Source organism: Mus caroli, unplaced genomic scaffold, assembly GCF_978045245.1.
Source record: "Mus caroli unplaced genomic scaffold, Mus_caroli_1 scaffold_7, whole genome shotgun sequence".
Lineage (NCBI taxonomy): Eukaryota > Metazoa > Chordata > Mammalia > Rodentia > Muridae > Mus > Mus caroli.
The window spans coordinates 100624787-100651928 of record NW_028227262.1 but is presented as its reverse complement, the minus strand read 5'-3'; the positions used below and the strand labels follow the sequence as shown (position 1 = coordinate 100651928).

General features: G+C 48.8%; 1 protein-coding gene across 1 annotated transcript; it reads left to right on the top strand.

Annotated features, from left to right (window-relative positions):
- Positions 1 to 262: 262 nt before the first annotated feature.
- Znf862 (zinc finger protein 862) lies at positions 263 to 25697 on the top strand. Its single transcript, XM_029478207.2, is given in 11 exon segments — positions 263 to 455; positions 4224 to 4335; positions 6037 to 6141; positions 7777 to 8166; positions 8169 to 8473; positions 10114 to 10288; positions 18427 to 18539; positions 19204 to 19926; positions 19928 to 21158; positions 21205 to 21393; positions 22806 to 25697. Coding segments are annotated over 11 exon segments (3576 nt in total). The 5' UTR covers positions 263 to 431; the 3' UTR covers positions 23015 to 25697.
- The last annotated feature ends 1445 nt before the right edge of the window (positions 25698 to 27142 follow it).

Genomic DNA, 27142 nt, shown 5'->3' with positions numbered 1-27142 from the left:
TCAGCCTGGGCTAACAGATGACATGTTATGTTTTTGTTTTTCTGTTTTATTTTGTTTTTAAGAAACAAAGAAAGATCTGTATGGAAAAAATATTGTTCTTCTTGATTAACCTTGTTGACCCGCGGACCTGTGTGCAGGCTGGAGTTGACCACAAGTCCAGGACCTCCAGACTGAACTACATTTCCCGTGAGCCTCTCTGTCTCCGCGAAGCGGCAGCTGTAAAAGGCTGCACTAGTACGACACTATTCCACCTCACCACTACCAGAGCCAACTACTGTGCTACTGCCTCCCGCTGTAGGAGAGATTACTTTGCTGCCTCGTGTCTCCTTACCCAGGCGTCTCGGCCCGGGGAGCCCAAGTCCGGAGTGGGCCGCGGTACACTTGGAACAGGCTCGGAGGGAGGGGGTCTGCACCGCCACCAGAACCAAGCCATGGAGTTCGGGGAGTCGGGGAAGGTAGGACGGGAAAGCATCGGGCTACTCTCCCTTCTGTCATGCATCCTGGTCTGGGCTAGCAGATGAGTTAGCCTTGCAGGGAAATGTTCACTCACCTGCCTTGTTTGGGAGGCATTACTCCTCCACGTCTGAGCATCCCATCCCACTCCCCTCCCTTGGGTCATCCACCCCTGCTTGTGGCCGCTCTGCCGGTGGTCCAGGGGTGGAGGCTAGCCAAGCTTCGTGATGACCAAGTGCTTCTGTTTTTGCTTCCTCTTCTTTTTTTGCGTTTCGAAGAAGCCTTGCTCTAAGACATTAAGAGGCTGGAGGTAGGACGCCAGTGGGTGCCAGAGGGTGGCTAACGGGGAAATGAAGTAATCGCCTGGTGTTTCTTAGTTCCCCCTTCCCGGGTTAGGACTGAGAAGGTAAAAAGGCTTCTGGCATTTTCTTGCATACTTCTATTTCTAGTTAATCTGCTTCGTGAAGAATGTGGACATAGTTTAGAAACACACTCCACAAACTTGTTTCAAGGCTTTGGCAAGAAGAGCCTTTGAGATGAGAGATGAGGTACGGTAGAAAGTGGTCCAGAGCAGAAGAGCGAGCCTTGCTTGACGGGGTTGCTAGCTTGTGGGCACACTGACAGAGAGACAGTCAGCCTTTTAGGATTAAGGTCTTTGGCAGTGTTATTTTGTAGCTAGTAGTGCAGAGCTAGGAGTGCTGAGGTTCAGACTCTGGGTCTTAGATGAAATAGACAAGAGCTCTACCCACTGAGCTACATCCTCAGCTTTGCAGCCTTTCTTGAGTTTCTTTTTTTTGTGTGTGGGGGGATGCGGGGGGGGGGGGGTACGGAAGGAATTTTCTCAACAAACTTTTTCAATTACTTGAGACTTTTTCTCTCCCCCTTTGTCCTTCTCCACGCTCCTGTGTTCATTTAATAACCATTTGTACTATGAGCTTTGCATTGAATAAGATGTTGGAAGTACAAGATCACACAGGAAGGAACCTTATTCCCCAGAGAACCCTCCTGTAGTTCCCACTCGATTAACGTGGTGAGCCTGGGAAGGTTGGCCTAGGAAAGAGGAAAGGTGAGGAGGAGTGTGTCTGCTGCTCTGGTTTTATCTGGAAAGGTTTCTGCATTAGGAAAGCAGTTGGTTTTGTTTGTATGCTTTGTTTAAGCATCTCTCCCACCCTCCCTTTCCTCCAGTCCACTAGCTACAGATATTTTTCAGATCAGGCAGTCTAGAGAATATCTGGGTGAAGGCAAGCTCGACTGGACCGGTAAGGAATGAAAACTGTTTGGCCAGCCTGTATGAACAGGCACACACTAAAAGGAATGTCCGTGTCTCTTGGGTAATCTCTTCAGATTGGCTTAGATTGAACCTGAATTCAGATGAAATGGAACAGGGAATATTTAAATTAGTTATTTAAGGCTAATTTCCAAGCTCTTCTGCTCAGTAGGAAAGCTTTAACCTTTAACGAGAAAAGAGAGGAATATAGATATCTTGGAGTAATCAAAGGAATTTGATTTTTTTTTTCAGGTCCAACCACTAATTAAAAAATTTCAAATCTCAGAAATTTCTCCCTTAGTTATAGTTTGGGCCTGACTTGAGCATCTCAAATCTCAAAGCCCACCCCCAGTGACACACTTCCTCTAACAAGGCCATACCTTCTAAGAGTGCTACTTTCTTTGAGCCTATGCAGGCCAAACCCTGAGAGGAAGGAACATTGTGAAAACAACTGGCAGTAAAGATACATTGCAAACCAGTAAAGAGACAAAGGCCTGGCTAGAATAAAAACCTCAGGCTGCTGTGTAGGTAGAGGGATGGGAGGGGGAATGGCTCCTGTGTTAAGGTAGAGAGAAGAGGGCTGAGCTTCATGTTGACAGAAGAGGTGCTAAAGAGAGGAAAGTGCTAAAATAGAATATTCAGACACACTTTGCATCCTACATAGGTAAGGGCTTTCTCTTCTTCATGCAGATTTGAGGTTTTATACTATAGAAGCAGAAGTTGTTTGCCATAATGTAGCTTAAAAGAGGGTGCTAGGTATTTGTGGATCACTCTGGCCGAAAAGACACTTTGTTACATGTTCAGATTCTGTCTGGTTGTGCTGCTAAAGGGATCAGACCTTAGCCTTCATCATGGCATCTCTACCTGGGGAGGCAACAAGCAAGGAAGCCTTGTGGCCCTTGTCACAAGAGTTGAGTTTTTCTTTTTCTCTTCCTTCCTTCCTTCCTTCCTTCCTTCCTTCCTTCCTTCCTTCCTTCCTTCCTTCCTTCCTTCCTTCCTTCCTCCCTCCCTCCCTCCCTCCCTCCCTCCCTCCCTCCCTCCCTCCCAACTCTCTCTCTCTCTTTCTTTCTTTCTTTCTCTCTCTCTCTCTCTCTCTCTCTCTCTCTCTTTCTTTCTTTCTTTCTTTTTTCAAAACAAGGTTTCTCTGTATAGCCCTGGCTGTCCTGGAACTCACTCTGGAGACCAGGCTGGCCTCGAACTCAGAAATCCGCCTGCCTCTGCCTCCCAGGTGCTGGGATCAAAGGCGTGCACCGCCACTGCCCAGCTAACAGTTGAGTTTTTCGTTTGCTGATTGGTTTGTTTTGAGAGCTAGGATCTCACTGTGTATACAGGCTGACCTTGATCTCGCCCTGCCTCAGTCTCCCCACAGCTGGGCAGGTGTGCTTTACTGTATCTTCTGGTCACAGGCATTGTTTTTTTAAACTTGCACCCGGAGGAATAGACTGCATCCTTGTGTGCAGCGTTCATCCTGGGATGTACTTTCCATATGATCAGATTCTCTCTCCCACTTCTCCACACCTGTCCCCTAGGCTGTCTTGGCATGTGCCCCATTCCTTTGCCTTTCAGTAGCCTTGCAGTAGCCTTTGGAAGACTCAGTGCTCAAAGACACAAATGCTTATTTTAAGCATCTCTTTTGCAGTATCATTCCACTACTCTGTATTATTATGCTGTGTGCATACATGTGGGTAAGTCAGAGAACAGATTGCAGGGGTCAGTATTCTTCCTCTACTGTGTGCTTCTGGAGACCTAACGCAGGTCATCAGGTTTTGTTGCAAGTGTCTTTACCTGCTGAGCCATTTGCTGGTCCCAACAACTGCTTTTAAAACTGTTCAGTTTTTACGTATTTATAGACAAAACTTTTGGAAGTCATATACCAAATAATAGTAGTTCTACTTCAATGATGAGAATGATATAAAACATTTTTTCCCTCTGGGGCTTGGAGAGGTGGTTCTGCAGTTAAGGACACTTGTTGCTCTTGAAGAGGATTCAAGTTCAGCTCCTGGCACCTATATGGTGGATCACAACAATCTGTAACTCCAGTTCCAGGGGATCTGGCACCCTCTTCTGACTCTCCCAGGCACTAGACATCATTGGTACTCATACATACATGCAGGCAAAATACTCATGCACACAAATATTGTAAACAAACAATTATTTTTTTAAAATGAGGAGCAATTGAGAAAGACACCTGACATCGATTTTTGGTCTACAAATTTACACATATGTGCATGCACACACACACAATGTAAAAATAATAGATTTCCTAGGTTAGCCTCATAAAGATGACGCCGGTTGAGTTCAGTAGCCGGGACTTCTTGTGTTTTTCCACTGTGATTCACACTCATATGTGTGATTTGCAAGAGAGATTAGTTACAGGTTGTGCATGAATATCAATAATGCTTCCTACCCCAGCCCACACATTGGTAAATCCATGGAGTAGGAGCTCTGACTACCAGTGTGGAAGATGTGCCTCAGAGGAACTTGACAGGGTTTTCCCTTTCAGGTTCCTGTGACCTTTGATGACGTCACCCTGTACTTGCTGCAGGAAGAGTGGCTGCTGCTGGGTAAGCCGCAGAAGGACTTCTCTACTACTGACAAGCTGACAGCACCTCGAGGTATGGATTCCAGCATCTCTACCACCACCCTTAGTCTAGATCAGTGTCTCCTGTCTCATCTGGGCCAGGGCATCCTGAAGAATTTTTTGCAGTTCTTTGACTTCTCTGGGTCACTTTGCCATCTGCTCAAGCCCAGTCCTTTTCTTCTCTTTTAAGTTGGCCGGGACAAATAGGAAATGCCTGGCTACCCAGTGCTTAGAGCTGTTTCCCTGTGCAGGGTGGAACAGCCTGTGGATCTGTGGAGCCCCCAGGACCCTGGAGGGACACAGTAGTGGTCAGAGCATTGGTTTGGCAAACCTCATCTCTCTCCAGCTCCACACATTGATACTCGAGTGCTTTCGACCTCTGAGGCCTTGATTTTCTTAAGACAATTTAATGAGATTAAATGAGTCCAGAAACTTTGCACAAATGTAGGTATTTTTCATCTCTTCTGTTTTACACTTTTCTCTGCTTTTGTGCTACCTTTTGTGCCAAGGACAGAAGTAATTGTGTTCAAAATGTTTGTGCACATGCATGTTCTATTCTAGATTGAGTATCCATAATCCAAAAATCTACAATCTGAAATACTCCAGACTCTGAAATCTGCACTCATAGGTTTTTGATTTTTGGAGAATTTACATTAGGGTGCTCTACTGGTAAAGTGCAAATACTTTAAAAGTTGAAATTTCCCCAAATCTAATAGTCTTATAGAGCTCATGCTGGTCTCAAATTCCCTGTATAGCCAACGATGACCTTGAGTTTCTGATCTTCCTGCATCTACTTCCTCAAGTACTGGGACTGAGCTCAGAGCCCTGTCCTTTCTAGGCAAGCACTCTATCTGCAACTTCATTCCTAGTCCCCACGGCCCCAAGCCTTTTGCATGAGGGTAATTACCTTGTGTTTGTTGAATGCAGCTTAATGACTGTTGTTCATGCCTTTCTCATTCCACAGAGGGTGGATAAAGGTGTGGGAGCTGTGACCTCAGTGTTGTGTGGGTGGTGGGATTGTAGCTAGTCTGGGTCCTGTCTCCATGCCTGCTAAATACAGATGAAAACCACCAAGTCCCTGAAGCTTCAGATGTAAGGCAGTAGCTCCCAGGCTGCAGTGGCTCACAGTGGGAGTTCTGCTCCACTTTGCTTTGTTGTTTCAGCTTTCCCTATTTTAGTTTGGATTCTTTACTGTGTTTAAGTTGCCAACATTGAGCCATGGGGAGTTTTTGTGTACACGCACAGCTCCCTGGCATCTCTTGGCAGATGGGACTATGTGCCAGTGCTGGGTCTGTGTCCCACAAAGTTGCCTTTTATTTGCTTTTACTATATGTGCATGTATGTAGGTACACCATGTGTGTGCCAGGTGCCCACAGAGGGCAGAAGAGGGTGTTAGATCCCCTGGCACTGGAGTTAGAGGTGGTTGTAAACTGCCATGTGAGTGCTAGGAGCTGGATCAGGGTCCTTTGATGCCGCAGCCAGTGATCTTGACTACTAAGCCATCTTTCCAGCCCTTTGAACTAATGATTTAATACCATTTTAGCTTTGCCTGTGCTCTATTCTCTTAGGGGTCTCACAGCAGAGTTTCTAAACCACCAAGCCAGACCACTTGGTTCTCACGTTCTTACACCACCCATAGCCTCACAACACTGAGGATGTCCCAGGCAGAGCCCCTCCCGCTCTGTGTTAGGACTTGGAGCCAAGCCCTCATGGCTTTTCTGTGTTCCCAACTCAGGACCGACGGCTGCCAATCGTGAGCTATTCCGTGGTTTGGGGCAAGCCACCAAGCCATGGCTAGGCAGCATCCAGGGCCAGAGGAGTCTTCTGAACCATCACCCTGGTGAGTGTGGTGTGTGCATAGAGGCCGCGGGTATCTACTGACAAGGAGCAGGGTGGGAGCAGTAAAGGCCAAGCTGCTGTCTGCCTGTTCTCCACCAAGCACAGGAGGAACACTGTCCTTCCCATAGCCGTTACCTTGTCTGAATGCCACCCTTGCCTGCCCTGGTACTCTGCCCTCTCAACCCCTCCCTGTGGTGTTTGCCCTGTACCATATGTTTGTTTATACTGGAAATTCTAAAGAGATGCGACTGTTTCACCTTCTGCTTTATTTTCAGTGCCCATAACAGTGCCTGGCACACAGTAGTAAAATTGTCACTAAGTGAATGAAGAAATGAATGAGCAGCTGTTTGCTAAGTCCTAGGGTTGGCATCTGTGTTTTAGGAGATGACAGAGTGAACACAGTTCCTCTTGTGGGAACACAGGTAGTAGGGCCCATGCCCTGTGTTAGTCAGAACCACAGACTTTGCTCTCTCTTGTGGTTTCCTCAGATAGACCACAGGCATCTTTGGACTGCTGTGATTGCAAAGATTGCAGAGTCCCATTTGTCTCCCCTTGCGTGGCTCTTCATTTTGGTTGTAACAGCTATAAATAGCTTCATGTTCAGTTTTTGTAGACTGAACAAAAATACTGAGCCCTTGGCTACTGACCACTGAAATTTAGGTTGGTGCCTAAGAAGTGGCGTCAGGGAGTTACAATTGTCTGTTTCATTTCCTGTATAGAAAGAAAGTTCCAGTTTAGTTTGAAGAAGAAAAGTCTTCATGAGGGCGTGAGAGTTTGGAACTTTGAATGGTTAGGGTGTAATAAAGGGAGCTGAGCCCTGAACATCATCTGCATCATCAGATAGAACTGCAGTAGCCCTATTTATTTGCAGTGTGTACCCCACTTTTATCAGTGATGTCTCTCCATAGTTTCAGATAAGTCAACCATGGTTAATATAATACAGTAAGGTATTTTGAAGAAGAGAGACCATATTTCCATAACTTTAATTACAATATTATTTTTATGTATAGATGGGGAAAACACAGTATATAGAGAGTATGGGACCCTCCATGGCCCAGGCATCTGCCAGGGTCCTAGAACACAGTACCGGAAGACAAGGGGGACAATTGTACTCAGAGGTACATTGCAGTTTACCAAAATGCTATCCATCCTGGGGTTGTACATATGCCCAGAGGAATGGTGACTGTCTTGCCTTACAGTGCCTGAGCAGAGTGCCAGGGCCAACCTCTTGTCAGGCCCACCCCAGAGGGAAGTTCCTACAGAGGGACAGAGGGACAGTGCTGTCCAGTTCTGTGATCTCTCTAAACCCGGTGTGTCCATGCCCTCAGAGTTTTAGCCTATGTAAGCTGTGAACCTAGGACAGGGCTATTGTGGCCTTGATCAAGGCACAGTGATGGCCATTTGATACAATGTATTTAGCCTTTAATTTTTTCTTTTGAAAGAAAGCATTTTGTTAAAGCACACCTGTTTGATTTCTTTCTGCCTTAGGCAAGATGTGTGTGAGGAGTCTGAGACAAGTGAAAGTCGAGAATTTGATTATAATATTATATTAGATTATAATATTCTTTAGAGTAAGTAGAGAGGAAGTGGTGTTATTTTAGACTGAGTGTGTTCCATTTTTCTCTTTCCTCAAAAGGAAAAACCCATGTGAACTGTATGGAAGAAATAGATACGCAGGGATCCACCAGAGAGAAAGGACAGTACCTGCCACCGCAAAAGGAATCCTGCCATGCTCACTTCAGTACAGAGAGCAGCACAACAGGGAAAGACTGGACAGGAAGAAACAAGAAACTCCCCAATCCCTGCTCCATCCAGAAGTCATGGTTTACAAAGTTTCCATGGCTGATCATGAATGAGGAACAGGCAGCTCTGTTTTGTGCTGTCTGCTGAGAATACCCATCTGTCAGAGACAGAAGGTCACGGTTAATAGAAGGCTACACAGGACCATTCAAGGTGGGAACTCTCAAATACCACGCCAAGAGCAAGGCCCACATATTCTGTGTCAATGCCCTGGCCGCCAAGGACCCCGCTGGGCAGCCCGCCTTCAGTGTCACAGGGAGAGTCCTGCAGATATCCTGGCCAGCCCTGAACACCTCCTCACTGCAGATGACCCCACACTCTACCTGCCAGGGCCTCTGGGGGACTTTGATGGCCTAGATGAACTCCTGTCTAGCCCAAGAGCTGAACCAGAGGATGCTTCAGGGAGTGGAGCCATCCCTGCATTGTATTTAGACTGCGAGTCGGATCTGAGGCAAAAAGAAATTGGCAGTGACATCCTCGGTCCCTCAAATAGCAGCACCTTATTTAAGGACAGTATTGATTTCTGCAGCCAGGTAACACGTGTGTTGATTGTTGTGCCGTAGAGAGGGGTCCATACTGAAGATGACATAAAATGGAAGATGATGATAGAAAAAAGAATAGTAGCGGTACTCAGCACTGGCATCCTGGGGTCACCAGAGCACGTGTGCTTTTATATTTTCTGATATTTTATGTAAATGAGTGTCTGCCTACATGCGTTTGTGCATCACATGTATGCAGTAGCTGTGGGAGCCAGAATCAGGTATCAGATGCCCTGGAACTGGAGTCATAAACATTAGGAGCTAGCATGTGTGTGCTGGGAACAGAACCAGGGTCCTCTGGAGGAGCAGCAAGTGCTCTTAACCAGGGAGCGTCTCCGGCCCCGGCTCACAGTACTTTAATGTACTAGGTGCTGCCCCAGCTCACAGTACTTTAATGCACTAAGTGCTGCTTTAAATGCTTTACAGGTACTAAGTCATTTAGTAGGGACAACGGCTGGGTTATCTCTGTTATACAGGCAGAAAAGCCCAATCCTAACTTCTCACAGAAGGATCAGTGATCTTTATCCAAGAACTCAAGAAATGGTCCACCATAAAAGCCTGAGCATAGGCCATGCTGTGATAGTCCACATCTTTAACTTTTCTGTTTTTTTTCAAGACAGGGTTTCTCTGTTTAGCTGCCTTGGCTATCCAGGAACTTGCTCTATAGACCAGGCTGGCCTCTAACTCACAGAGATCTGCCTGCCTCTGCCTCCTGAGTGCTAGCGTATAAAGGTAGGCATCACCCGCCTGGCTTATCTTTAACTTTTTAATGTCGCAGAGTTTTCACAAGTGATGAGCCGTGTCTAAGGTTTGGTAAATACACCATGTTTGGAGAAAACTAGCTCAGGAAGAAGTGACTTCCTGGAGTCCAGAATCCATAAACTGTTGTGGCCGGTGCTGGCCTCTGCCCGGAGCCCTAGCCACCAGCCTTGTACTTTCCTTCCATTTGGTACAGGTCTGCTGGACCCCAGTGGATGACAGTGCTCAGAGTCAGGAGCTAAGGAGTCTTTGAGTGACTCAAGTTTTCTCCAGCTCTCAACTATTGCCAGCAAGTAGGATTTAACAGTAAACTGCTGGTGATCAGGGGTCAGTTGGTAGCTCAGCTGTTCCTCACAGATAACATTGGAGGGAGCCTTCTACCGTGGTGGAGTTTTTTCAGAATCCAGAGGAAGAGCAAAGCTTTTTCTCTTCCTGTTCTTGGTTTTCAGCGTTAGGAGGTAGTAAGAACAGGTCTGATCTTCAGAGCCTCGGGACTCTGGGAATGTGGTGTGGGTAAAGCCCTCCTCAGTTAAAAGCATCTCTAGTTCTTTTTAACTGTTGCTTCCTTCACATCCAGCTGGTGTATCATGGAGACAGTCAGTCCCCTCTACAGCCACAGTGGGTATAAGGTGACCTCGGGATTCCACAGGTGGCCGTGTACAATCAGAGATGCTGTTCTCCTGTGAGTTTTTCCTCTTTCTTAATGATCCTTAGATTTGACTGAGCCAGTTTGGTTTAACTGCTATCTGGAGCTTGTGGATTTGATGACTTTCAGCAGGGAATTCATTCCTGAGCCTCTTGGTGGGCTTTCCGGGGGGAAAGGTGTCTTCAGAAGTCTGCAGACATGCCTCGTGTCTCACTCCAACATGTTGCAGGAGCCTCCTGACAAGGAGTGGGCTAAGGCTTCCAGGGCGGCCGGGGAGCTCCCTGCAATGTTTGAGGACTTGGCCGTGTATTTCACTCGGGAGGAGTGGAGCCTGCTGGACAGGCAGCAGAAGGAGCTCTACAGGGATGGGATGCAGATGAGCTATGAGCTGCTGGCTTCCCTGGGTAAAGCTTTCCATCGGCTGTTCTACTCTACTGTCATTGGTCAGAGACCTCAGGGCAGCTGTGGCAATCTCCCATTTTTGACCTTTCCTTATGGGTAGAGAATGAGCCTGTCTTCTGTCCCTCAGAACCCTGCCTGCTTTGGTTCACTGTACTGTATCACCTCTTCATTCATCTTCCTGCCCATGCATGCCCCAGTTTTCTACTCCCATTAGTTGGCTATCAGCCATATGCTGGGTGTCCAGAGCACTAGTGGCATCTGCAGGCCTTTGAGTGAAACTGAAACAGCTGAGTTCCATAAGAGGTTTGGAAGAGTACCCTGGGGCTACTGGCTCCTGATGATGACCAGTCAGTCTGGGTATGAGAGAGAGGAGTCAAGAAGCCTTCAGCGAAGTATTAAAAGGGACATAAATCCAGGTCCCCTGGATGAAGGAAGGACACCTAGACAGGACAGAGGATGTGAATGGCATGAGCTGAGCCTGAAGACAAGTGGACCTCTCAGGGTTTCCACTCCATCTCAATAGCCTGAGGCTCTTCTGTCTTTTCCAGCCATCATTAATGTCAGTAGGCCGGAGCCTTGGGAAATTATGAGGATAGCAGAGCTGTACGGACTTCTCCTGCATCTGTTTCTCCTTCTTCACTTTGCATCATTGTGGCAGACACCCCAGTTGGCCATGCAACATCAGATGGGAAGAGAGCTTTTGTCTTCTAGAGCTGGTGGTTCCTAGTTTCACTAGAGGGCACTGCAGCAGGAGTTGGCAGGGCAGGCCACTGTGTGCACACAGGAACTGCAGCAGCGCCTCTCAGAACTGCTGCAGAATCACTGCTTGACTGGCATGTCCCTTTGTTTATACTACAGCTATAATCTGGATTTCTTTCTAACACTTTTCCCTTTTTTCTTTTTCTTTTTAGTGTGTATGAGTGTTTTGCATGTGTATCTGTGTACCATGTGTTTACAGTGCTGGTGGAGACCAGAAGAGGCATCGCATCCCCTGGAACTGGAGTTATAGACGGTTGTGAGCTGCCATGTAAGTGCTGGGAATTGAACCTGGGTCCTCTGGAAGAACAGGCAGTGCTCTTAACTACTGAGCCATCTCTCTAGCTTTACTTTCTAACATTCTTCTTCTATATACTTTTTTTTGGTCATTATTCATAGTTCCATAATTAGTCTTATGGGTGTGTGGTACTGAAGTTTGAATCCAGGGCTCGTGTGTGCTAGGTGAATGCCCTGCCACTGCAGTACACCCATCCCACCCACCCAGTTGATTGCAGTGCTTCAATGGCTCCCTGGACATTTCAGAAGTTACTTAAGTAATCATTCTCTCATGGTGACAGAGGACTTGAATTTGTCCCCTAGGTCTGGGTGCCTATGAATGTGGCGTGCTTTCAGAACCTCAGCACCACAACCGGACAGCTAGGCAGCAAGATATTTTTGTTCCTTGTATCTTTTCTCAAAGTAGTATGATCTACGTACATAAGAGTGCGTCATAGTTCTCTTTTGGTAATTTTCCCCTCAATCCTTAATGTCTGGAAGTGGAGGCAGTGGCTTTTCTGTGGCCTGAATGTCTGCCAAGGACTGGTCCGATGTTGAAAGCTTTGTGTATGTTTGATGTGATACTTAAACCAACTCTGCAAGTAGGCAGTCATATTTTCCATGTGAGAACAGCCTCCAGGTTGTAGTCATTTGTATGGTAAGTGTCCAAAGTGAATCCTGCTGCTCTGAACTGAGTATACATTGGACTCAGATAAGAGCCTTCCTTTGTATGTTTGTTACTAGTCGGACTCTCTCTTTGAATGAGCGCGTTTGTGTTCTTCATGTTGGTATAAAAATGATGGCACTGTGTGATGGTTTGTATATGCTCAGCCCAGGGAGTGGCACTGTTAGAAGGTGTATCACCATGGGTGTGGGCTTTGAGATCCTTATCCTAGCTGCCTGGAAGCCAGTATTCTGCTAGCAGCCTTCAGATGAAGATGTAGAACTCTCAGCTCCTCCTGCACCATGCCTGCCTGGATGTTGCCATACACTCACCTTGATGATAATAAACTGAACCTCTGAGCCTGTAAGCTAGCCCCAATTGAATGTCCTTATGAGAGTTGCGTTGGTCATGGTATCTGTTTATAGTAGTAAAACCCTAACTAAGACAAGCTGCATAACATAAGGTCATTTAAAGTTAAAGTTAATTCCAGTCCTTTAGTCTTTTTTCCCCGCCTGCCCCCAGCTAATGGATGGTCTGTCTCTTTCTCACCTTCCCTGTAGGTCACTGTTGATTCTGTCACCTTAGTGGGACAGAAAGTGGACAGGAAGGGCTTTATTTGGCTTACACTTCAATATTATACTTCATCAAAGGAAGTCAGGACAGGAACTCACACAGGGCAGGAACCTGGAGGCAGGAGCTGATGCAGAGGCCATGGAGGCATGTTACTTACTGGCTTGCTTCACCTGCTTTTTTATAGAACCCAGGCCCATCAGCCCAGGGATGGCACCACCCGCTATAGGCTGGGCCCTCTCCTATCAAACATTAATTAAGAAAAAGGCCTTGCAGGCTTGCACATAGCTCAAGCTTATGGAGGCATCGTGTCAACCGAGGCTCCCTGTTCTCTGATGACTCTAGCTTCTGTCGAGTTAACAGAAGACTAGCCAGCACAACTACTGAGCTTACAGCTCCAGCTCTGGATCTGTTTTCAAATAGACATTTCAGTTTGGTGCAGTCAGTTTAATATTAATTTCCACCTGTTTAGCCGTTGGTTGGCTCAGAGATTTTCAGCAGATATAGACTTTTAGTCATAGCCACTCACCTGTCAGTTACAAGCACCTGGCTGTTCCAACAGTGCTGAGCCTGCAGAGGATAGTCATCTTCTCATAGAGAAGAGGGCTTGGTTCTACCTGGTTTTTCATGGCATTTGGATGGTACCCAGGGCCTGGTACACACTGGGCAAGTGCTCTCCCTCTGAGTTCCATCCACTGCCCGTTCTGCTCTTAGTGTTAACTGTGCCTGTCCCTCTCTCAGTGTTAACTGTGCCTGTCCCTCTCTGTGTTAACTGTGCCTGTCCCTCTCTCAGTGTTAACTGTGCCTGTCCCTCTCTCAGTGTTAGCTGTGCCAGTCCCTCTCTCAGTGTTAGCTGTGCCTGTCCCTCTCTCAGTGTTAGCTGTGCCTGTCCCTCTGTCAGTGTTAACTGTGCCTGTCCCTCTCTCAGTGTTAGCTGTGCCTGTCCCTCTGTCAGTGTTAACTGTGCCTGTCCCTCTCTCAGTGTTAGCTGTGCCTGACCCTCTGTCAGTGTTAACTGTGCCTGTCCCTCTCTCAGTGTTAACTGTGCCAGTTCAGCCCTCAGTGTTTCCTGTCAGTCTTTCATTTTTGGATTCATTCACTTAGAACTGTCTTGCCTGTAACTGCAAAGTATCTGACTGCTCCTTTATTTCCATGTTTAACATTCTGTTTTCACACTTTGATCGTTTTTGATGAGGTCTCTTGCTTCCTGCCAGAAAACATCTAAAAACCTAATTTACATTTAGCTGGTAAGAAACTAATAAAGTTTGTCATTGGGCATGGTGGTGCACGTGTGTAACCCTAATCCCAGGACTCAGGAGGCTAAGGCAGAAGGATCAAGGTTAGGGCAGCCTGGAGATAGAGGGTGGGAGCAAGCTAGGATCACAGGAAGTCTTCTAGATTTGATTTTGGGGGTGAACCCTGCCACCCTGGGGATGAGAGTAGCCAGGGAGGTTTAGTAGTCGTTATTGTCTTGAAGTTCTCCAGGTCAGGCTAAGTGAGCTCGGCTGGGCTCCCTACGGTGGTTCTCTGAGGCCCAGAATCAAGGTACTGGCCAGGAGGCGCTGCCTGAGAGGACCTATGGAGGAAGAGCTGCACGCTCGTTCCCGACAGTGGTAGAATCCTCTGTGTGGTTGAGGAACTGAGGGCTTGGTGTTCTTGCTGGCCGTCAACCAAGCGCCAGCCTCGGCTGTTCTTGTGACCAGCGCCACAGCCACAGGAGAAAGGCAGTGAGTGGCTCAGTCCCCACCTTCCCTACAGCAGGAGGAGAGGCTCACAGTTGAGTTGACAGCTTCCCCCCAGACATCCCCAGCACCTTGCTTCCTGAGCTCCTGCGTGTTGGCTCTTTGACTCCCTCTTTGCTGAGAGAGCAGTGTTGTGCTCTCTGTGTTTGTGCCGTGACCCTACTCCAGAAGGGGAGGTGGCGGGTGTCTTGTTTTAAAAAAATCAGCTCTTTGATAATTTTTATACAAAGTGTTTTGATTGTATTCACCCTTTTCCCCCAACTCTTCCCAGATCCACACCCTTTCCTTACCCATCTAACTTTGTATCATTTAAAAAAAAAAACCCTCATTGAGTCCAAATTATGCTTTTGGGTACATGGCCTTTCATGGTGGAGCATGGGCTACACCTCTCTCTTTCCCATCAAATGCCAGAAGGGGTGGCACTGTGTGCCTACCTCCCCTCCCAGTGCTTGGATTTTGTCTGACTTGAGCTTGCTCAGTCTTGTGCATGCTGTCATGGCTACCCTTGTTCATATGTGCAGCTGCACATTTGTGTGTGGGAAAACACTGGCGCTTACACTCTTCCTGCCCCCTCTTCTGCAGTGATCTCTGTGATGGGGAGATAGCTGTGCAGAGCTGAGCACTCCAGTCTTTATGGCCTGCATATTGATTACTTGTGGGCCTCCATTAATTGCCATCTACTGAATGATTCATCTACTGAATGAAGAAAGAAACTTTTCTGATGAGGGTTGAGAGATGCACTAACCTATAAGTATTTTGATAAGCCATTAGCAGGTTGTTAAATACTATGTTCACTTAAGTACAATGATAGTAATCGTTCTGCCCTCGGGCCTATGCCCTGTCTAGCCATAGGTTCTTGGCCTCAGTGATGGTGTCAGGTGTCGAGTCTGTCTTAAGGAACTACTATTAAAAGTAATCAGCAAGTGATTGGTTACTCTCAAGACAGTTACCTTACTGTTGCACCAGTGGGCATGCCTTGCCAGGCCAGTTGTTGTTGTAGCTTGCAGGGTTCAATAAGTGGGTAAAATGGGTAGTTACTTCCCCCACTAGTGTGCATAGCACCGTTCTTGTAGTGTGAGTGCTAACCAATGGGGGACAGTGCTTCTAGGTCTTACGAGCTTGATTTGCTCATGTTCCAAGACTCAAGTTTGTGGTGTCTATAGCAACAGGGTTGTCCTATCAAGTTCTGGAGGATAATCAGTGACCTTGACATTTCCTATGATGGTTGAAGGTTTGTGGTCTCTCACTGGCCAACTGCAAAAAAGGAAACCCATTTTTGCCACTGAGTTTTTGGTTTGTTAGCCTGAAGTGTCTAGTAGGAGCCTTGTTGCCCTGCTAGAGGCAACAGACCCATTTCAACTCTTTTAGAATTATATTTTATTTGTTTAGAATTTGTTGTATATGTGTGCATGCCTGCCTGTCAGAGGACAACTTGTGGGAATTTGGTTCTCTCATTCCAGTGTACGTAGGTCTGAGAAATTGAACCCCGGTTGTCACACTCGGTGGCAAGTTTTTTACCTGCTGAGCTATCTTCCTGGCGCTGGTGCCTTGTATTTGATGTCTTCAGCCCTCATAGGCAGACACAGTAAGCACCCTTTGCAAGTGTTCATTGCTCTTCCTGGTTTAACTGCAGATGTACCTGGTGATTCCTACTGTGGAGGATGAAGACATGGTCTGTTACACCACCCAGGTCCACTTCTCCCCCTCCATCCTCTTAGAACAGGAACAGCAAACTTTTATGGTTGCATCAATGTAAGTTATTTGCCTGATTGTGTTTGTGTGTTATTTACTGCTGAGTGCTACATTGTGCTTTGTCCTTCATTGTAGAATTTTTTCATATTTTTGAGGGGGGGTTAGATTTTTTTGTTGTACTTGCTTCGATTCTTCCCAAACAAACTCTCGCCAGTGGGGCTAAGACACTCCTCCTCTGCTGTCTTTCCCTGTGGCCACACATCCTGAGGACGGTTGCATTCATTGGTTATCTCAGCACTTTCCTCTTGGACCTTCTAAACGAGTTACCAACCTACTTACTTAGCCTTCCACACAGCTGTGGCTTAGCGACTCCCTGGTCACGTTGTCACTTTTCAGCGACACATCTTCAAGTAGTTTCCTAACACACAGTGGATGCAAAAGCTTCTTTTTTAGACACTGCAGATTTGCAGGGGCCTCCATGGTACCCCGAGGACTGAGGGATGATTGATGTGTGTGGGGTTGCAGATGGAAACCATTTCCTTAGTGTGATGGGAAAGCCCTGCTCTGCTGTGGTTTTACTGATACTGCTGAGAACCTGAGTGGTCTTCTTACTCCTACATCTCTGAACACAGCGTATTACTTCTCCTCTGAGAGCCTTTAACGTCTATCCCAGCGGCTCAGCAGTCAGAGCGTCACCTGCTCTTGCAGAGGACTTGGCTCTGTTCATGTCTCATCTACAGATGACTCCCTGGCACCCCACCCAGATGCACCCACATCTGCTGCTCTCAGCCACCTGCAACTCCAGCCTGGGGCACATTACCCCTCTGGTCACTCGTGCACACATGCCCACTACAGACATGCGCAGTATTAAGTAATAATTACTGTTGAAAGTCTAGTGCATTGTTCTAAGGTCTTTCGTGATATGCCTGCAGAGGCTATTAGTACATTTTGTTCCCTCCGTAGCATCATAGCTGGGGAAGGTGTCCTCCTCCGATTTTCTCAGTGATTTCTTTTATCTTTTCTTCTGTTATTTCTCAAAACTCTTCTGTGTTTTGTTTCTTTTTCTCTATTTTCTGCTTTTGTTCCCTAACAATTCAGTTTTGAGTTGTTTTTGTTTGTTTGTTTTTGAATTTTCTATTTTTCTTTTTCAAATATGCTAACAACTCGTCTATAGATATTTAATTTTTTATAAAAAATGTTCCTTTTTTATTAAGCTATTTATTTGCTTTATATCCTGATCAAACCTTCCTCTCCATTTTCCTCCCATTCCCCCCCTTCCCACCCCTCCTTCCCTTTCTCTGTGGAGAACAGGAGGCTTCCCATGGATATCCACCAGCCTTGTCATATCCCGTTGCAGTAGACTAGGTGCATCTTCTTCTACTGAGGCTGGACAAGGCTGTTTTATTTCTTTTTCTCTTATTTTCTGCTTTTTTATTTCCCAGTAAATCTGCACTTTGGGATTTTCTGTTTCTGCTGTTGTTTCTGAGCCCCTTTCCTTTCTGCAGCACCATAATGGCTTTGTTACCATCGATATTAGGTCTTTTGTTCCTGTTTTTAAGAGATTTGTTTATGTATATGAGTGTTCTATTTACATGTATGCTTGCATGACAGAAGAGGGCATCAGATCCCATTACAGATGGTTGTGAGCCCCATGTGATTGCTGGGAATTGAACTCAGGACCTCTGGAAGAGCAGTCAGTGCTCTTAACCGCTGAGCCATTTTTCCAGCCCTTATTATTTTTCTTGAAGTCCTTTATTGTTAAAAGTATTTCTTTGGGGGCTGAAGAGAGGTTTCAGGGTTAAGAACATTTGCTGCTCTTCCAGAGGACTTGGGTTTGATTCCTGGCATCCACATGGTGGCCCACACTTGTGTAACTCTAATCCTAAGGCCTGTGAGGACACCAGGTACACACATGGCACACAGACATACATGCAGACAAGACACTCATACACATAGGTAAATGCTTTTAAGAAAGTTTATTTTTATTTATGTGTATGTTTGTGCATGTCTGCCATGTGTGTGTGGTGCCCATAGAGATTAGAAGACTGTCATATCTCCTGGAGCTGGACTTCGGAGCAGTTGTGAGCCACCAGTGTGGGTGCTAGAAACTGAACTTGGTCCTCTCGAAGAGCAGGAAGTGATCTTAACTGCTGAGCCCTACTCCAACCCTCAGGATAAATTCTTAGCTCCTGTTTTAAGGTTCCATGTTCCCTGTAGTATCTCTAGACCTTCTAGTACTTTCCCCTGCTTGTTTTCATATAGGAGGATTTTCTTAAGCTATTATTTTTAAAGTTCATTTCTATTTAAATATAAAACCTTGTTGGATGTGGTAGCAAGGACAGAACCGTCATCTCTGCATATTACAGGGACAGGGCTAGCTTGTGGTGGGCTATGTGCTCTGCCAGCCCAGTGATAACATGACTCTTTATTTCTGCAACAGAGCCTCCTGCTACCAAACCAGACTTGATCACAAAACTGGAATAGAGAGCTGCGCCCTGGATCAAGGACCCTGATGGATTAAAGTCAGGGAAAAGTCCCTCCCTAGGTGAGATTGTAGAAAAGTCTAGGCCACTGGGACGTGCAGAAAAAATAAGGTCCTCTGTTGAGCAGTGTGCTGAGGGAGCTGTGGCAGAGCTGGTGGGAAGAGGAAAATGGGGGACACTGGGCGAGAGGAGTGGGGTGGCCCTGACTCTCGGTGCTCCTCTCCTCTCCTTTCCTCTTGGGGAACAGTGACAGCTCTGTGGCCTGTGCGAGCTACATGCTTTACACCCCAGTCCGTCATTCCCTGGCTGGGAGCCTCTCCGTGTGAGTCTTTACATGCTTTCAGAGACGCACGAGAAAGTGCTCGCATTTAACCCCGCTTGCTTGTGAAGCTTCACAAGAGGATTCAGGTTGCCTGTGTGATCTAAGGGTGGTTGATTGGGTTCATCAGTATCTGGTAGCTCAGAGTCCTGTGGTATCAGGGTGAGTAGGCTGGGAAGCCAGCGAAAGAACAAACAAGGGTCTGCCTCCTGTGTTGGGGAGCCAGGTTGGCCTTCACTAGGAATGTTGGGGAGGGCTCGTGGAGGCTAGCAGTCATCTCTAGAAAGAGAGGTGGTGTTCAGTTTCTCTGCTTTACGCAAAGGGACACTTACTCAGTGAAGGTGCCTTAGCCAGTAGACCACATGGCTCAGAACAACAAATCTAAGCGTAATTTAATTTCTTCAAAAGGAGAAAGAAGAGGGTGGCGGTGAGAGAAGCCAACAGCCATACTCAGGCCTCAGCTATAGAGTCCATCTCACACGCAGCCTCTGTGGAGGCAGGTAGCATGCACTGCCCTCCCAGCATGTGTGGAGGAGAAGTGGACGGACCCAGGAGTGTCAAGAGCACATACAGGCCCCGTTCCATTCAGAGGTCATGGTTTGGGCAGTTTCCCTGGCTAGTCATGGACTCCAAAGAGACCAAGCTGTTCTGCTCTGTGTGCATAGAAAGACCAACTCTCCATGACAAGTCGTCCCGCTTGGTCCAAGGTTACACTGGGCCATTTAAAGTGGAAACTCTAAAATACCATGAGGTCAGTAAGGCGTACAAACTGTGCGTCAACACCGTGGAGGTCAGAGGTGACAGACCTCAGCCTGCCCTCAGCCCAGAGATCTCCAGCGACCTCATAGCTAACATGGAGCCCTTCTTCAGTGCTTCCTACTCCACCGCCTACCACTCCAGGCCTCTGAACGACTTCCACAAGGTCTTGCAAAAGCTCCAGAATACTGGCACCACACTGTTAGGCAAGTACCGGAACCGCACCACGTGCACCCAGTTCATCAAGTGCATCTCCAAGACTCTGAAGAAGGAAATCCTCAGAGACATCCGGAGCTCCCCGTGTGGGAGCCTGCTATTGGACAACTGCGTGGACTCCTCCAGCCAGGCCTGCGTGGGGATATACATGCGCTACTTGAAGCAGACAGGAGGTGAAGGAGTCCTACCTCACCCTGGCCCCTCTCTCCAGCGAGACTGCCCTGGATGAGCTGGAGGTCCCTTTCCGGAAGCCTGACTGGGTGGTGGGGCTGGGGACTGATGGTCCTGCCACGCTGGGCCACAAGGGAAGCCTCGTGAAAAAGTTCCGGGAGATCATCCCTCAGCTGCTGCCCGCGCACAGTGTGGCCCATCGGCTGCACGTGGCCGTGGTGGATGCTTGTGGTAACATCGACCTGGTGAGGAAGTGTGACCGGCACATCCGGACTGTCTTCAAGTTTTATCAGTCCTCACACAAGAGGCTCGGTGAGCTGCAGGCTGTCGCAGCCCCGCTGGAGCAGGAAATCCTTCGTCTGAAGGACTTGAGCGCCGTCAGGTGGGTGGCCAGCAAAAGGCGCACTCTGAATGCGTTTGTCATGAGCTGGCCTGCCCTGGCTAGGCACCTCCAGAGTGTGGTGGAGGCTGGGGACCAGGTTGGTCAGAGGGCCAAAGGCATGCTGAAGCTGATGAAGGGCTTCCATTTCATCAAGTTCTGCCACTTCATTTTGGATTTTCTGAGCATCTATGAGCCTCTGTCTGAGGTATGCCAGAAGGCTCTTGCACTGGTCACAGAGCTGGATTCGACTCTGGGGCGTGCCTATGTGGCACTGGAGAGTCTCCGGCTAAAGGCAGGGCCTAAAGAAGAGGAGTTCAATGCTGGCTTCCAGGACGGGCAGCTCCATGGCATCTTCCTGAACAGAGTAGAGATGGCTGAGCAGCGATTCCAGTCAGACAGGGAGAGGATGATCCTGATGGGGGCTGAGTACCTCCAGCAGAGATTTAGTGCAGACCGGCCCGCCCAGCTCAGGAACATGGAGGTGTTAAACACCACGGCCTGGACTGGCGGCACCGAACTGGCCTGCTTTGGGAATGATGACATTCTCAGCCTTGCCAAGTACTGTGCTCTTTCTCTCCCAGCGGGATACAGCGAGGAAGCCCTGCTGAAGGAGTGGCAGAGCTTGAAAGCAGCCACCCAGAACCTTCCGTTCTCCATGCTGTGTAAGTGCGCCCTGACTCAGCACTGCCAATTCCCTCTGCTGAGCAGACTCGTGGCTGTGGTGGTCAGTGTGCCCATCTCCACTTCCTGCTGTGCACGGGGGTTCAAGGCCATGAGCAGGATCAGGACGGAGGAGCGAACCAAACTCTCCAATGAGGTGCTCGGCACACTCATGATGAATGACAGCAGTGAGTGGTGTGGCGGTGCTCGGCACACTCATGATGACAGCAGTGAGTGGTGTGGCAGCTGCAGAGTATGACCCTCAGCCAGCCAGCCAGCACTGGTATCTGACCTCTTCAGGACGCCGCTTCAGCCACATCTATGCCTGTGCCCGGGAGCCTACCGGCTTCCATGCCAATAAGTACACAAGATCATTAGCATGGGAAACAGAAAAGCCTCTTGTGCTTCCAGTCCCACACTGAGCCAGAGTCTAAGGGCCTGTGGAGTATTGCAGAGTGCTTGAGCCCGAGACTCAGCCCCTACTTCCTGTCCATTTGTGGTTTCAAAGCTGTCAGGGTTCCTGCAGAGCCTCAGTCACCCTGATACTCAAGCCCACTGCCAATGACCACAGGCTCAGAGGTAAAATAACAGTGGGAACAGTAGGAAGGTGACCAGCTAGAAAAGGGCCAGGAGACAAACCCTGTGGTCCCTCTGAGCACAGGAGTGCGGGCCTTGGTCTTCGTGAGGACTGGAGAAGAGGGGAGGATGGTGTGTCTCCTACCTGGTGTACAGCTCAGGACAGTGTAAAGAACATGCAGTTTCGAGGTCATCTACCCCAGACCTAGGTCTAGCTCCGCTGCAGGTCAGTGTCCTGGTGCTGTGATTTTCATCCAGGAATGAGTTAACACACAGCAGTCTGACCAGTAGAGCATATGCTGCTAAGATAAAGCCCATTGCTGGGAATTAAATTCAGGGGCTGGAGATGTCAGACAGGGATGCGATCATGTTCCAGGCTGGGTTGGGTTGGCTTGGTGCCAGGCAGTGGGGTTTAGAGAGAGGAGAGAGGAGAGTGGTTCAGTGGCTGTGAAGGAAGTGGTATGTAGAGCTATACCATCTGGGGCTGTGGGGATCCCTGGGAGCCGGGAAAGCCTGAAAACAGGTAGGGAGCATTTAGCTAGCCATCAGCCTGCGGGTGGGGTTGTAGCTATCCGAGGACTGAATGGGAAATTACCCTCTTTTCCAGTCCTCATGGAGTCCAAGGCCCGCACTCGTGTGAGGGCTCTCCACACTGCTCAGAGGGAGCACAGGGTTTGTCTCCTGGGCCTTTTCTAGCTGGTCACCTTCCTACTGTTCTCACTGTTATTTTACCTCTGACAGGCTTGTGGTCATTGGCAGTGGGCTTGGGTATTGGGGTGACTGAGGCTCTGCGGGAAGATTGATGGTCCTGGAACCATAAACGGACAGGAAGTAGGTGTTTCCTTCCCTGTGATAGCAAAGGGGTCTCTTTGAGTCTGCCTCCTGCACAGGGGTGAGGGAGGAAAAGCCGGAAGCAATGCCTTGGGGAAGGCTGTCTTCTCCGTGGGGCTGATGAGACTGGTACCCACAAGGAAGCAAAGGGAGACACTCAAGCGTATGTGATGTTGCCACCACCCTAGCAGGCCTTGTGGACATCTGGGGCACAGTAGCTCCTTGCAGTGGGCCCCTGTACACTGGATGCTTACAGGTCCCTGGCCTCTAACGCATTAATTCCTCTCTGGAATACCAATACCTGCATCCCAGTTACGACAACCAAAAGGACCTCCAGACATTTCCAGATGTCCCCTGAGGACAAAGCCTCCCAACCCAGTCCTTTGCCCTCAGGGAAGGACCAAGCAGAGTAGGCAGGTGAGTAGCATGGATGCAGGGCTGGCCTGCCTGGCTAGCTTCCATGTTGCCTTTACCACTCTTAGGTGCGGTCTGGGGAAGGCACCCCTCTGTGCTCAGTGTACTTACCATTGTCTGCTCCACAGATCTGGGGCTCAGGAAGGAGGGGATGGCAGGACCTTGCAAGGAGGACTCCATGGCCCAGAAGGCATCCATCATGCCATCTGGGGAGCCATGAGGCTTAGAAGATCACATGATGAAGGTTCCTGTCCCCTATACCGTCTCAAAGACCCCGTGGACCTGAAGAGGAGTGGCCTAGACAAGGCTTTGCGGCCCCCTTGAATATAGAGAGAGGCTTTTTGAAGATTCTAGGCTGTCCTGGTGTGATACTTTACAGGCCCAGAATGTGGGCAACAACAAAGGGTTGAAGCAGACATCCCCGAGGGGCAAGGCCCTCAAGGTGTGGCCACGCCTCCCAATGCAAAAAGCACAAGTACTTACCTCAAGTCCACTTTGCCCAAAGAATTCTGCCATGAGAGAGTTCACCCCACATACTCTTGGCAGAGGGCTCTCCTGAGGTGGGACAGTTAGGGTGGTGGGTTTGAAAGGGCCACCCTAGTTCTCTGCATCCCTGGCACATGAGGAAGGCCATTTGATGGTGGAAGTGATTATGCTCCAGGGATCTTGGCCCGCTGCAGAGGCTCCCAGGATTGGCCATTCTGAACCACTCATGCAGAAGAATCAAGGAGACCTTACCCTCAAGACTTGCAGTTAGCATGAACCAGACCAGCCTCCTGTGCACACAGCATGAGAAAGGTGATCTCACCACATCTCCTATGTAGCCCGGCATGCTTCCTCTGAAGGGAGCCTGGTGTTCCCTCCACCTCTGAACCCGTAGGTTGGCTGCTGTGGTTCCAGATATAGTTTCCTGAAGAATACACACGAGGAGGGAGCTGAAGGTGTTGGATCCAGGCCAGCTCTTCTGCAGCCAGTGTGCCTCTGATTGATCCCTTCCTCTTTTCCGTGCCTCATTTTCACTCCTCATGTGGTTGCCACAGAGAATCCAAGTGCCTGTTAACTCCCTGTGGCCATAGTCAGTGGGAGCCTCGAAGTCCTGGAGAGAAGGGCTTGTCTAGAGCACTTAGCTGCTCCTATCCTGCACTTGTCCTTAGCGGTAAAGGCATCAGCTTTGCCACTAGACTCACACTGTAGCAGAGGTGCTGTCCATCTACAAGGCGGATGCACCCGTCCTACAGAAAGCCCTGCAGACTGCTCAGAAGCACCAGAACTTGGTAAATTCTCCCCATCCTGGACGTGTAGACTCGAACTCTCCAAACCAGCTTCGTAGCTGTGGCTTCTCATAGTTTCCTCAGGATCTTTGTGGGTGCCTCTGGCTTAACGGCCACTTCTGCTCTCACAGAAGGGCCTTCAGTAAAACTAGGTCTTCGGGCCTCTCCCATTGTCCCCTGCATGGTGAGGTGAAGCACATTCCTTCCAGGGCAGCCTGACCTTGCAGGCCCAGTGGTTGCCTATTTGGTTAGGATCAATGTTCTAGGCTCTGTCTTCTTTGGCTTCAGGTTGGAGAATTGCCCAATGGAAGGGCTCCTTGCCCTGTCTCCTGCTCATTCTAAATGTGCAGGAGCCTTGCTTGCTGCCTCCTGCTGCAGACCCCTGATCTGTGACATAAGCACACAGCCTCTGACCAAGCTACCTACCCACTCCTTCCAGCACGTGCTGAAAACCCCAGAGATTCTGCACCCAGGTGCCCAGCGTTCTGCCGACCTTATAGCTCTGCCCCAGCGTTTAGCCTTGGTGTGCAGTGCAGTATTCCTGCTCAAGAAGATCCCCCATCCAGCCTGGGAGCTTGCAGAAAAGGGGCAGACAGGCCTTGGCTCCAAATCTAGGAGAGGACCCAGGCAAAATCTTGGAGTTCAGGATTTTCCAGGTCAGGGTTGAGACATCTGCTTGGCTTCAGCGAGCTCCTCTCCTATGACATCTTTCCTTTAAAAGTACCCTCGGCAACACAGCAGTCCTGTGTAATGTAGCCATGGTTTCTGGAATGAGGTTAGGGAGCTGAGGTGGTTACTAGGTGGAGAAGCACCCCATCTTCTCCATACTAGCACCCTGAGGTCACCTCCTGATGTGGATGGAGCAGGGTGTTTCTAGGTGGTAATGCATACAGTAGGTTTCTCAGGCTAGGTGTTTGCCTTACTCAGGTTTTCCTAACCTTTTGCCAGCTCAAGACACAGAAGCAGTATTCATGTTTGGGCTTGAAGGGCCTCAGGGGAAAACAAGCCAAAGGGCTTTGTGAGGAGGAGGAATCACTGTCCCTTTGGGCCCATCCCTAGCCTCCCCCTCCTTTCCTGCCTTTTAACATGCTTGACACCCCCTACCCAACTTCACCTAACTGTCTCTATGCCGTCTTGGCTGCCCTGAAACTTACTATGAATGTGGGCCAGCTTGATCTCACAGAGATCCACGTGCCTTTGCCTCCCAGGTGCTGGAGTAAAGGCTTGTACCACACCCCTGGCTCCTGCCTGTTCTCATCTTGTATATTTCCTGGCTTGTATCCCTCCCCTCACCAGGTAACAGGTGTCCACTGGGCTGCTCCAAGTAGCCAACTTGGACTCAGCGCTTTGATTTCAGTAGCCATAGAGACATGGGGAGGTGAGAAAGCTCAGCTCTGGCCAGCTGGACACAGTAGTGTAGCCACCCCAGACCTGTACCACAAAGGGAAACTCCCTCCGGTGCTAAGTGTGGTCAGGACAGTATGGGGGTCACCATTTCACTCAGACTGGCGTCTGTGTAGCCAGGGACAAAGATGACTGGTCCAGGATGCTCCGGGCTCCTGCTTTCAAGGATGTACAAATTAGATTTAAAAACCATGTTCCAGTCTTAACTTTTGCTATTTGAATAAAGCAGAATTTAACTTTATTGTTGTCTTTATACTTCCCTTCTGTATCCCAAGTGAGCTGAAAGATTTTACCTGTGAGTGTGAGATGGAGATGAGAGAGAAGTGCACCCTGAGAGTTAGAACCAAATGTTCCACGCTCAGCGCCATTCAGCACATACGGCTGTCAGAGGACTTCATCCAGAAGCCAGGCTTTCAAGAGAAAGCCGCCCATTTCCCCCAGCAGTGCCAAAGCCGCGACACCGCTCAAAAGAATTCCCAGGGGACCGCTTCAGGGTGTCCTCTGCAGCTCTGCTCAGAGGTCAGGTGTCCTCCACTAGCCCTCCTGGCAGGATGGAGCAAAGTGGCACAGATGCTGGGAGACTACTAGACCTCTGGCCAGGAGAGACTCGATCATAGCGTATCAGCAGCATGTGTGGTTTTCACTGGCACTAAAGCGCCACTGGAGGCAACAGTATATGTGTGGCTGTTTCTGGGCTACAGCTGTGTAGCTGCTAACTTAGAGGCAGCCCACGGTGGTGCTGGAGGGTCCTCCCTGGCCTTCCAAGGAGGCAGGTGGCTATAATCTAGAAACAGGTAGCCATAGGCAGTCTCCACCGGGGTGGACCTTGCATTTTCTTAGGAAAGCTCCTAGGAGAGGCAGCACCTGCCACAAAGCAAGGTAGCCTCCTTTAGGAATATGCTGGAAGGTGAGTGTGGTGAGCTGAGACCTGAGAGCCTGCTGAGCCTCTGCCTTCTTCAAGTGTGAGAGGAACCCAGGGTGCAGCTACCTGATGCATCGTACCTTCCTGGTGTCAGTGTCTGTTGTTGAGGACTCTTGAGACAGAGCCTCCTCAATGTGAGCCTAACCATGGCTAAACAAAATCCTCAGACCTGAGAAGGCTTTCCCGTGCCAGTCCCACCAATGGGCTTCTCACTTGGCTCTTAGAACGCTGCCTCTATCCATAACTCTTGCCACCCTCAGTACCCAAGGGTACATTCACCTCTGCACCCAAGCATGGGTGCCTGAAAGTGACTCGTTATTTGGGGACAAAGACCTCCCAGCAGCCTTTGCTAGTGTTTCCTGTGGTCCTGAGCCACATTCAGGCTCCATAGGGCTGGCTGGAGAGAAGATACTGCCAGTGTTTTGGGTATGTACACCCTACCCGTGCTTTCAGAGGTCCCCTTGGATTATGTGGAAGACCTCTGGCACAGAGATTTATAGAAAACCCCCTCTCTCAGGATGTGTCACAGTGGCCATGTCTGTGTGGCTCTCAAAGTTCTCATCACATTGGTTCAGGCTGGCCAGCTGTTCCAGTCACCTAAAGAATCCAGGATCAAGTTTCAGCCCACAGAATCATTAGGGGATGTCAGTTGCCTCCATGTTTATCTAGACTCTTCTCCTACGTGGGTATCTAGCTCTGTGAGAAGGCAATGTCGCTGTCATGTAGCAAAGCAGTAACTTTCCGTCAGCGT